At 39.3% G+C, this 12,352-nt stretch overlaps 1 protein-coding gene across 26 annotated transcripts in view; it reads left to right on the top strand.

Moving 5' to 3' along the window:
• The window catches only part of LOC144681317 (calcium/calmodulin-dependent protein kinase type II subunit delta), a 331,255-nt gene extending 320,080 nt beyond the window's left edge, over positions 1-11,175 (top strand). For 15 of the 26 annotated variants that reach the window (XM_078543053.1, XM_078543010.1, XM_078542962.1 and 12 more), the window contains 4 exons: positions 2,965-3,040; positions 7,526-7,620; positions 7,711-7,939; positions 9,387-11,175. In XM_078543053.1, coding sequence (XP_078399179.1) covers positions 2,965-3,040; positions 7,526-7,620; positions 7,711-7,939; positions 9,387-9,390 — 404 coding nt within the window. In that variant the 3' untranslated portion in view covers positions 9,391-11,175. Of the gene's footprint in view, positions 1-2,964; positions 3,041-7,525; positions 7,621-7,710; positions 7,945-9,386 lie in introns of all 26 variants that reach the window. The other 11 variants (XM_078543061.1, XM_078542967.1, XM_078543032.1 and 8 more) reach the window with 1 other exon arrangement.
• The last annotated feature ends 1,177 nt before the right edge of the window (positions 11,176-12,352 follow it).

Raw genomic sequence — 12,352 nt, 5'->3', positions numbered from 1 at the left:
GGCATATTTCTGTAGATGCATAAATGTTTTGCTCTCTATAGTCACTAAACACCAGAGCAAATTTTCTCGTCAGCCATGGTTCAGTGGTTGCACTCTCACCTCTGAGCAGAAGCTGTGGGTTCAAATATACCTCAGAGATTTGAGCACATAATCTATGCTGACACTTCAGTACAGCACTGAGGGAGTGCTGCACTGGCAGAGGTAAGGTCTTTCAGATGGGATGTTAAAGTGAGACCCCGCCTGCCCTCTATTGATGACACTATTTATGAAGAAGAGCAAGGGAGCTTTCCACTGTATCCTAGCCAATGTTTATCCATGGACCATCACCAAAAAAAGCAGATCATTATCACATTGCCGTTTATAGGATCTTGCTGTGTCCAGGTTATTTGCAGCATTCCCTAAATTACAGAAGTGACCAGACATCAAAAATACTTAATTGGCTGTAGAGTTCTTTGGAATGTCTTAAACTAGTAGAAGGCACTCCATAAGTGCAAGTCTTTCTTTGTATGGAGGAGTTGGACAGAAGAGCACTCACTCTGCACTGGCAACTGAACAGGAAATACAACTTATGAAATCTTTCAATTATTGCTTTGAAAGCAATGTTAGCATTTTTAAAATAATTGATTTTATGATTTTTGCTTTGTTTCGTAATTTCATTTTTTGGCCTTTTTCTCCTCCTTAATCTTTGCATGTCCAAGTACAGCCTGCATAAAGGAGTGTAACACAGGGAGGTTGTATTCCATTCGTTCATCACTCTCTACCTCCTTCTCTACTTCATCATCTTGCTGGTCTCCGTCCTCGTTATGTCCCAGCAGTAACTCTTGCTGTCATTGTATCCTGAAGATTCTGGTCACACTCTACCTTTTCACCTTTATTTGCTCATATGTTGTGTTTCTTTCCATCAATTCAGTGACTCAGTGTTCAGAAAATGCAAATAATAATCAAAATGTACACTCAAAGAGTCAGTCGTGTGAGTCAGAGCCCTCACAGACCACACCTTCCTTTATTCAGTGTAAGTTAAGAAAACAACAGTCCCAAGTGGTCCTCGGGGTGACTAATTTGGGGCATTAGACAACATTAAAGACCAGTATTATTTCACAAAGCATTGACATTGCTTTGGCCATCATAACAGCCATGCCCTAGTTGTCAGTTTTGCTTTCGGTCTCTTTGTTTACATTTATTTCTGTGATGGTGGCTTTTGTATAATAGTGTTAGCCATACATTAATGCTTCATCAGACTTTTGGTTTAATGTTTTGAAGCTGAGTGATGAAAATGCAGACGTACAATCCAAGTGTAATTTTTCATTGCCTCCTAAGGAAAATTTATAGAAGGAAGAGATATGCGGTATTTACTGTCCTCTGGACTTCTAATTATTTTAATCCCGTTAATCAGATCACCAGTTAAACTCATCTTCCAGAAATGTAACTTAAGTTTTCCTTGTCTCTTATTACAATGCAGTCCTTTCATCCAAGGTATCATTCTTGGCATTATCAAAGACCAGTAAACCTTTCCTAAGCCTAACGCAATACTGCTAGTTAGGCCTTACTAGTGTTCTGTATAACTGCACAATGCACTCCCCTTTCATGCAAGGCATTAATATAGATTGGGAATAGTTGAAGCCCCAGCATTGATTGCTGTGACACCCCACTAGTTCCAATTTGCCACCCCAAAAATTACCCATTAACTCTAATTCTTTGTTTGTAATGAAATAAACTACTTAATATCTGATCTTTTAAGAGATTTTTAACTGAATCTGGTGTCACCCTCTTCCTGTATCTATGGTAGATAGGCCTTAGGAGAATTTGGTATTAGTAAGTTTGAACTTGACATTTAGAGTAATTTATAAAGAGGTTTGAACCCTCTGAGAACCCCATTGCCCCTAATTGGACATCCACTGATACCAGACTTGTTGCAACAACTACTACATGAATGTAAAATATAGATATATTTCCATATACTCTGGCCATTATTATAGGACATTTCACTAACAAATTACAGTACTTTGCATTAACAGGCGTGGCTGAGTGCAGTAAGTTATCATTTGATTTTGTGAGTGGCCCAGTGACAGGTTGCTAATAACCATTCTTAGGTTTGTACGTTTGCACAAATGTCACCAGGAGTTTGAGGAGGTTTCCTGTTGCTGTGCAGTTAGATGTGACTATGTACTTGTACAGCAATCCTGATACTAATGTGGCTTGAACAAAAAGACATGTTGCATATTGCTGGACTTTGAGGTTATTATTCATGTATGAAGCAGTTTTGTTCCTGAATGCACTTGACTTGAGAGAAAAGGATTTAGTTGCATTTTTGAGAATTATTGAGGAAGTGATGAGCACGATAACAGGTAGGAAATTATCCATTAAGACTGATTGGAAGAAACTACAAATGAAGATGGCAGCAGTAATATTCAATAACTGATTTATATAAATTTATGGCTCTAAAATATATATATATATATATTGCAAATTTTATTAATGTTCTTCAGTGTATTTTGACAATGCACTTTTTGAAAGGAGTACTGTAGCCATGGAAAAATGTTTTATGAGCTTAGTTTCTTGTTGATGAGCACATGTAATAATTGTTTTGTAGCACATCATATATTGTTGTGCAAATGTCATAACAAAGATGATACGTGGCATTTCTGGTTCAGTTCCTTCTACAAACACTTCTGCATGAATAATGAGCCCCTGTTAAAAAAAAAAAGAGCACTATAAAAGCATATACTATATTCCTTGGATTGTCATTTATTCAATTCCTGGCTTCTAAAATCAAAAATGTATTGTTAATGCCAATTTGGGGAGAAACTACCAGGTTAATAAGAGTATTGAAGAGAAGAGACAGGGATGGGGAGGAAAGAGGAAATATCTGGCTTGTGATTTGATGACCTGACTGGAAAAAAATTCTGTGCTTTTCTCACAATCTTTATTACTTTTTTAAATAGCATTTACCCTGTTTATTCTTAGCACGCAAACAAGAAATTATTAAAGTGACAGAGCAACTGATTGAAGCCATTAACAATGGAGATTTTGAAGCCTACACGTAAGCATTCATTTGTTTCCTTTGTCCATACTAAGTCAACTTATTCCATTTGGAACTGGTTAGGTCATGTATGGTCTGAATGTTGCATAGCATTGATGTTCATTCATATGTTACTGGAGGTGATTTTTTGAGTTCGCATTCCCAGCACAGAGTCTCACCCACCAGATTGGATATAATAATAATTTGATTGCCAGGCTTTGCACATTTTTCTGTACATTCCTTCAATCACTCATGTTCAAAAAATTATCCCTTATGTTCAATTTGATCCAGAAATTGGAAAGAAATAACTGACTTATCAAGATTCAGTTCTGATTGAATTTACCAGCAACCCACAGTGTGGGTGAACATTTTTTTTTCATAGCAGGACGTTTACATTTAACAAGTGCTTTGAATACTATTGGTCATCTTGTTAAAAATTGGTCTTCATTTTATTTTTAATTTGTCCCTGAGATGCGGGTGTCACTAGCTAGGCCAGTACTGTCCAGAGGGCAGTTAAGAGTCAACCACATTGCTATGGGTCTGGAGCCACATATAGGCCAGACCAGGTAAGGATGGCAGATTTCCTTCCCTAAAAGACATTAATGAACCAGGTGGGTGTTTACAACAATCGGCAATGATTTTGTGGTCATCATCAGACTTTTAATTCCAGTTTTTTATTGCATTCAAATGTCGCCACCTGCCATGGTGGGATTCAAACCCGGGTCCCCAGAGCATTACCCTGGGTCTCTGGAATACCAGTCCAGTGACAATACCACTATGCCACCGCCTCCCCATTATTTCCCATTGTACATCTCTATTACCCCAATTTTAAAACAGGGACCAGAAAGAAGAATTGAAATTCCTGAAGCAGATGGTGATCCTAGAGAGCGCAGGGGGCAGAAGCCAGGGCTCATTTGAATACATTTTCCTAGCATTCTAGTCAGTGGGCAGGGAATTCAGTGACAAGAGCTTATAGCTAGAGATCCATGAGAACAGCCCCTGGCAGTCATTGGAGTGGTGCGGGAATTCTGGAGGTGATCGTGGACTCAGGGTTGGTGGGGGGGTGCAGGTCTGGTTGGTTGCCTGGGGCAAAGGAGGCCCAAGGCTTTCTTGGGAGACCTGAAGGCTTGGTCCACAAGGAAACTTCAGTAATATTTTTCAAACTTACTTAATGGCCCTCCCCGGCCCACAATCTGGTTCCTGGCACAGCTACGCCTCACTGGAAAGCCATCACTGTTCCCCTGTTCAGATCTCTAAAATTGCAGTTATGTTTTAATGCATCATCAGGCTCCAATCTGCCTATTCTTTTTATAAAAAAGGAGCCTGTTTCCTTGATGTGGATATCCCATTTGTTGCTGAAAAGAGTAGGTAAAGTAAGGAACATGGCAGGAAGGCAATGGGTTCAGAGAAGGTGACTGGCCTTTTTTAACTGTCTCCCCTGCCCAGTTTTCTATTATCTTTCTGGCACTCTTGAGTGGCTGACCTGCGAAGTTCCTGCTAGTGATGAGAGAGTCTAATTTTGTTAACCCACCTTATATATTCTATCTGATTTTTTAAACTTGTATTGCTTCTCCCCACACCTCCTTTGTTGCACACTTTGCTCAGTCAAATTAATAGCCCAATAATCTACTTCCATCAAGTCCACTCCAGGGGATACCTGATAATAGCTGTTGATGACCAGTCCTTCATTTTGATTGTTCTTGACATCCCTTACATATTGATCATAATGCAAACCTGCATCCTGTGACAAGGGGCACAACACTGCAATTTAGCATGCAGGTACAGCAGGTAATTAAGAAGGTAAATGGAGTGTTAGCCTTTATTGCAAGGGGGGTGGAGTATAAAAGTAAGGAAGGCTTGCTATAGTTGTACAGGGCATTGATGAGACTGCATCTGGAGCACTTTTAGTCTCCTTACTTTAGGAGGGATATACTTGCATTGGAGGTAGTTCAGAGGAGGTTCATTAGGTTGATTCCTGGGATGAAGGTGTTGTCTTATGAGGAAAGGTTGAGCAGCTTGGGACTGTACCCATTGGAGTTTAGAAGAATGAGAGGTGATCTTATTCAAACGTTTAAGATTTTGAGGGGGCTTGACAAACTGCTGGGCACAGTTTCAAATTAAGGGGTCTTCTATTTAGGACAGAGATGAAGAGGAGTTTTTTCTCTCAGATCTACAAGGGAGTAAAAGACAATGGAGGACAAACAGGAAATTGGAATTAAAACCACCATCAGATCAGCCTTGATCTTATTGAAAGGTGACATAGGCTTGGGGGGCCAAATGGCCTACTCCTGCTCCTCTTTCTTATGTTATTATACTGGCACACCAAAATATGCCAGGCTGTTACATTCAGATTACATTCTGGATTCAGAAACAAACTTTAGCAGCATTGATTCTCAGGTAAAAAAATTGGAAAACCTAACACATATCACTAGTAGATTTGTGGTATTGACACATTGAGATGAATTGTTTTCAAATAGAACTGTATTTTATATAATGAAGAAAAATTCTGAAACCTTCAAAAAGAGCAACTTTATGCCTGTTAAATCTTTATTGAGCTATTTTTCTAATTATATATACATCCATAACCATTCACTTGCATGTGTACACACATGGTCCAAGTCTTCCGATATCCAGATTATCAGAGATTTGGATGTAAGTTAGGAGGTCCTGTGGCGCACACATGCGCTGAAATTGCTGAAATTCCTGCTGCTGGGAACCTCCACAAATGTATCCAACACTGAGTTCAATGTCAGAGACTTGGGTCAGAAATGCATGACTTGCCTACATACTTATCCTGGAAGTGTTATGCTGGTTTATATCTTGTCTAACTCAGTGATTAGTCAACGTAACTGAACTAAGCACCATATCTGACCCGACAAACCCCCCACACACATTCCCCCGACCTGACAACACCCCCCCAACCCGACCTACCTGAGACAACCCCAAACCGAAGACTACCAACCCGACTAAGCAGCCCCCAGACCTGACTACACCCCTACACCCACTCCAACCCGATGACAAACCAGCCTCTAATCCAACAGTCCCCTCTCCGACCCATGACAGCCCCTCCCCCTGACCCAACTGTGTGCACCAACTCTCTCCCCCCCCACCCCCTGACCGGACAACCCAGCCTCTGACCCAACAACCACCCCTCCGACCCGACAACCCCCCACCCGAACCAATTAAACCCACCACCTGACCCAACTGCACCCCTTCCGACCCATTCCCCTCCCTGACCTGACTACGCTCCTCCCCCGGACCATGCCATCCCCGACCCATCTATAGCCCCCACCAATCCAACTCGCACCCCCACGGACCCGACAGCGACACCCAGACCCGACTATGCCTCCCACCAACCCGACTAGCCCCTCCGATCCGACAATTGCCCCAACCTGATTACTGCCCCAAACAACCAACACCACTCAACTATCCTCCAACCCAACCCACTCGCCTACCCGCCCACTCTCCACCTCCATCCACTCGCCCATTCACTGACAAATTTGAAACCTTTAAAAAAAAGTTACCAGAATATGGCAGCTACTGTTGTGAAATGAGACATGTCCTGTCTTTACCAGTCTTTTATTGCGCTCGATGATCTTCCCTGTGGATGAGCTGCACTGACCCAGCAATGCTTCAACCGGATAAAAAAATTGGAAAAGGGTCAAGTCGCAGAAATCTTCAAGGGCAGAGACAATATGCGCGGCATTGACATTCAGTGGAAGACCTGGGCCCAAATTCTGTTCTCAGTGTATTGACTAGGTTAATAGAAACCAGGTTTAATGTCACACTAAGTCATTTAGATCTGGACACCTTGATACCGTGTGTAATAGATTGAAATTCTGTTGTCTCCAAATAGCAAGCTCCACTTTGTCACCAACTAAGGCATAATGTGGCTTTAAGAAAAGGTGTTTTTCTTTAAATAATCTAATTCAAAAACCTTTGTACACTGTTCCAAGCAGTGTTCCCGAAAGTACTGGGTAACTTGGTTGAAGGAATGGACTTCCACATATTTTACTTTGAAAATTATTTTAGTAGGGCAAAACTACTAAGTTTATACACAATTGTTTTAACCCTTCAAGCTTCTCCAGTACACCACATTTTGTAATAATTTAATTTGCGAAGCATCTAATTTAAAAACAACATACTGGTTCATAATGCCATTGTATCGTAATTTCTATCGATACAACTTTTATCTTTACAGGGACTGCTTACTTTTTGAGACCAGTAGCACATGTGAGAAATGGTAGACATTTGTGACCACACCGCATGGGAACTGGCATCCCTTGGCATTAGCAACAATAACATGAATAAACTTGGCATGAATGTGGATTAAACCAGTAACACAAACCAATACTCAAAAGGCAATGATGGAATATTTTCTGAATGGTGAAAAACTAGGAGCTGGATTTGGGTGTCCATTTCAAAAATCACTAAAAGCTAGTGCATAGTTCAAAAGGTGAATGTGATGTTAATTTTGAACAATATTCATATTTGATCTTTTTACAGAAAGATTTGTGACCCAGGCCTCACTGCATTTGAACCTGAAGCACTGGGTAACTTGGTTGAAGGAATGGACTTCCACAGATTTTACTTCGAAAATGGTACATGATGCGGGCATTATTTCTAGTTTTGTAAGGCATTCAGTTTTGGTGTGGTTTCATTATTAAATAAATGTACATTTATTTTTCTAGCTTTGTCTAAGAACCACAAGCCAATTCACACCATTATATTGAACCCTCACGTCCATCTGATTGGTGATGATGCAGCCTGCATAGCATACATCCGCCTCACACAATATATCGATGGCGGTAGCCTGCCAAAAACTATGCAGTCCGAGGAAACCAGAGTCTGGCATCGCCGTGACGGGAAGTGGCAAAATGTTCACTTCCACCGCTCGGGAGCCCCATCTGTATCTGTCAAGTAAGGTGAATTTCTATATTGGTAAAATACACAAAGAATTTGCAAGATTAACAACTAGCAATAAAATGAGAAATTCTCTTTTTACAGAAATACATTTCTTTTTTTAATAAAATAAGACTCATATTGCATCTTTATAACACAAGTGAATCATAAGTTAAACGATAATTAATGAAATTGTGGACAGTCTAGAAAAATTGATTTTCATTTTAGAGAGTTAGTCTTATATTGTGTCTCCTTTATAGCATGGCTTAAAAGTTTTATGAAGTTAGGCCTTCTGTTTCATAGTGAAGATTTATAGTGAATTGAAGCACAGCATTTATTTGAAAACTTATAATGCTATTTCAGAATCAATACATAAAATCAAATGTAATTTAATTATTTTCTGTTTGAGAACCGATGTAATACCTGAGCAAAAAGGTGCGGGATTTGGGAGGTGGGGAAGGATGCGCTGTGATATGTTACTGACCCGTGTTGCAGCTGAAACAGAAATGGTTAATAGTCCATCCACATGATGTCCTCAGCTTGGCTTTTTTCAGGGACAGTCACACACAATACTATCTGGTTTTATCTTCTAAAGAGGATCTCTGCTCTAACCCTTTAATCTTTGAAGTAGGCCACATTAATGTTTAAGCTTTTCCCATTTTTGGCTTTATTACAACATTGATGCATTTTTCACACTTCAGGGAGTGCTGTATTATCAGACTTGCAGTCATCAAGAAGAGACATTACGCCAAGTTCCTTTCTGCCCTTAGGTGGATCTAAGCCATCCTTTGGCACTATTTAAAGAAGGGCTGGGTAGTTCTCCTTTGGTGTCTTGGTAAAGGGTTATCCCTCAACCAACATCACCGATAATCAGTCATTTATCTCATTGCTGTTTGTGGGACCTTGCTGTGCACATAATGGCCGTTGTTTCCCCATGCTGCAGCAGTGATTGCACTTTAAAAGTAATTAATTAGCTCTGAAATACTTTTGGATGTCCTGAGGACATGAAAGACACTTTAAAAATAAACAACTGCAATTTCTTTTTACTTATAATTTGAAAAAATATTTACTTAACTCTATAATAAACCGATCAAAAGACTTTTCCATTAAAAGAAGATAAAAGCCAGGTATATTGGCTTTTAAACAATTTGGGATGGAGAGAAAACTACTTGACTCTAATATTTATGGGGAAGAGAAATAGCAATGAAAGGAAGAGAGCTGCCTGCCAAACCCAAACCTTAATGGCCTATTTAAAAGTATCCACTGTGATGGAGCACAAGGGTACAGTGGGAGTTTCATGTATTGTCAGAAAAAACACTTGAGCTGTAGGTCCCCTGATGGCGATCATGATCGAATTGCAACAAGAGGATTTTTTTATGTTTAGGATTTGTATAATTTTGTTTAGCCCAATTCTTGGCTGTGTTGTGGAGTAGAACTTGAATTTCATCTCTGTTCTTTGTTTTAGCTAAAAGAGCTGGTGCCACTGCTGGATTCTCAGCACTCATTGTGGACTGGAAGATCACAATCACATCCTACGCACTTCCAGTCTATTTTAAAGCATGTTTCTGAATGCATGAAGCTCTGACGGTGCACTTGTGACATGTCCTTTACTGTTTATTCCATCCGTAATTTTTTGTTTACACGTCATGGGAAGAAATGTTACAAGAAGATCGAAACCAAAGGAAGGAAAAATGGTGAAAGTACTTTTTAACCCTTCATTTATGCCAGGTTTCTTAACTTGTTATAATTGTAAACGTTTAAATAAAATTGTATTTTTTCTGGATTACAAATATTTTAAAAGCTACTGTACCCCCCTTAATCTGTATAAGAAAATATTGTAAGTGGCCCATTTTCATTTTCTGATTATAGAATACTTTTGTAATATATATATAGAAGAGGATGTCCTTAAGGTGGCAGGGCACTGTTCCATGCAGTTCCAAAACTTGTTTTACAAGCTGGAATTATCCAGTCAGGGCTGGCTGTATCAGCCTAGAAAGCAACACCTACTACAGTAGCTGAACAGCCTTTTTCATTCTTTTCTTTTTCCAGCTGAAACATATGGGAAAATATCTTTTTAAAACAAAAATAAATTTTGATGTGCTAGTGCTACTACTAGTCTTTTATTTGTTGTATTTCATATGTGTCATCTAGAATTAATTTTAAGTTGATACTTTATTCAGTTTGGGTGCAATACATTTCAGAAAATCAAGCTTGCTTTCATTATGGTGATGTGAAGATTGTGATTTGAGTCAATGCTTATTGCTTTGGTGGGAATAGAGCTTAGAATTTTGTGAACTATGTTAATCTGCTTGCTAGTAGGGATTCATAGTATCCAATTTAACAAAGAAACACAAGACTTTGGAATTTAAACACCGAATATAGTGGATCTCTGTGATGTACATGCATCATTTATATAAGAACTTCCTTGCCTAGGCAGCTGATCAAACAAACTCAAATCATTTTTAACTTTTTATTTTTCTCCTATGGACACGGGGATTGATGCTTTTGATGTCATCCGTGATAAATTGGTTGGTGAACTGGATGATTTTTGCTTCTGCTTCTGTATATTTGTGAGATGTTCTTGTAAAAGATTCAAGTTACCAGATATGTCCTTTTTCTTTTTGGAGGGATGATTCCTTCCTTTAAAATGCTTGTTTCTTCGCTGTTGTATACTTATACTGCAGTGCTGAATAGTGCATGGAATCTCGATTAGTGTTTTCAGTGATTGTTGGCAGCCATCAGACTCTCTTTCTGTGGTCAGTTCCTGGCAGAATTCATTTATTTATATTGTGTGTTTGTCAGTCACCCAAAAAATAATACAGTTAGCTGCTGTTACTGTTAAATAGATGGCAATAAAGTCTACCCATTACATGGATTCAGAAATTGTGTTTAAATAAGCATGTATATTTATGGGCCATATTAATCTGCCAATAAGATCTATGAAAAATAGGAATATCTTGATTTTCTTTTTTGGTGACTGGCTGTAGTAACATAAGTGTATTGAAATCTATATATGTAATCTTGAAATTTTAATACCACATATGGTGTTAAAGTAGTATTAAAGATCAAGTCTGTCTTCCATGCCCAATTCTGAAGAACGGTGATTGGTTTTTCCACCACAATTGAAATGATGCTTAAGTTCTGTTATTCTGCAAAGCTGCTGTTTATCATGGGACACAGTGTACAGAGTTCTTGCCATAATGGTAAATGATTGATATATTAAAACAAAATAAATTTGTGATTATTTCTCCTGATTGGCTATTCTCTGTAGTATGTGTGTTTTTTTTTAAGTTTTCAAAACTTTGAATGTTTGAATGAGAAATATGAGATAACTTAGAACCCGAGTTTCTGTTTCAGGTATTCAAGGTAGCTCTAAATGTTTTATGTACGTTACTGCATGCTGAGACATTTCTCTTTGAGGAAATACATTTTATTGAGCACAAAAATGATGGCAAAGCATTAGTTTTAATGTCTATATGATAAAGATTTAGGCTTGGTCTACAGTAAATATTAAAATGAATGTTAATGCCAGTCTTGGCTGAGTGACAGCACTCTGGATTCTAAGTATGAAAATCAATGGGTTTAAGCCTCACTGCAGGGCAAGCACATAATGGCAATATGTTGCAGTATTGAGGGGATGCTGCATTGTTGGCAATGTAAAGTGCCTAATTGGAAGATGAGGTGCTGTTCATTGAGCTAATGTTGAGCTTCATTGGAACAGTGTAGGAGGCCAAGGTCAGAGAGGGAGCAGAGCAAAGAATTAAAATGAGCAGCAAGCAGAAGTTCGGGGTCATGCTTGCGGAGTGAACAGAGGCTTCCGTTAAGTGGTCATTCAATCTACATTTCCCAATGTAGAGGAGACTGCATCGTGAACAGCGAATGCACTATGTTAAATTGAAATTGTTCAAAAAGGAAATGGGGAGGGTACAGGCTCAACATATTCCCTCTAGGGTGATAGGAAGGAGTAACAAGCCCAGAGAACCACGGATGACCAGAGATATTCAGGCTACGATGAGAAGGAAAAGAGAGGCTTTTAGCAGGTACAAGGGAAGCAAATCAGCAGAGGCATTAGTGAAGTACAGACAGTGCAGGGTGGAGCTTAAGAAAGCAATTAGGAGAGCAAAGAGGGGATATGAGAAAGTTCTGGATGGTAAAAGTACGGAAAATGCCAAGATATTCTATAAGTATATCAATGGGAAGAGGATAACCAGGGAAAGAGTAGGGCCCATAAGGGACCAAGGGGGCAATCTATGGGTGGAACCAGAGGACATCGCTAGAGTGTTGAACGAATACTTCACATCCATCTTCACCCAAGAGAATGAGGATGAAGGTATCAAACTCGGGGAGAGAGACTATGAGGTTCTTAAGCAAATTGATATAGGAGTGACAAGGTATTGAAGGTGTTGGCAGGCTTAAAAGTGGACTGGTCTG

This window comes from Cetorhinus maximus, chromosome 1, assembly GCF_964194155.1.
Source record: "Cetorhinus maximus chromosome 1, sCetMax3.hap1.1, whole genome shotgun sequence".
NCBI classification, from domain to species: Eukaryota; Metazoa; Chordata; class Chondrichthyes; order Lamniformes; family Cetorhinidae; genus Cetorhinus; species Cetorhinus maximus.
The sequence above is the reverse complement of the archived record's forward strand: the minus strand, read 5'-3'. Positions and strand labels throughout refer to the sequence as shown.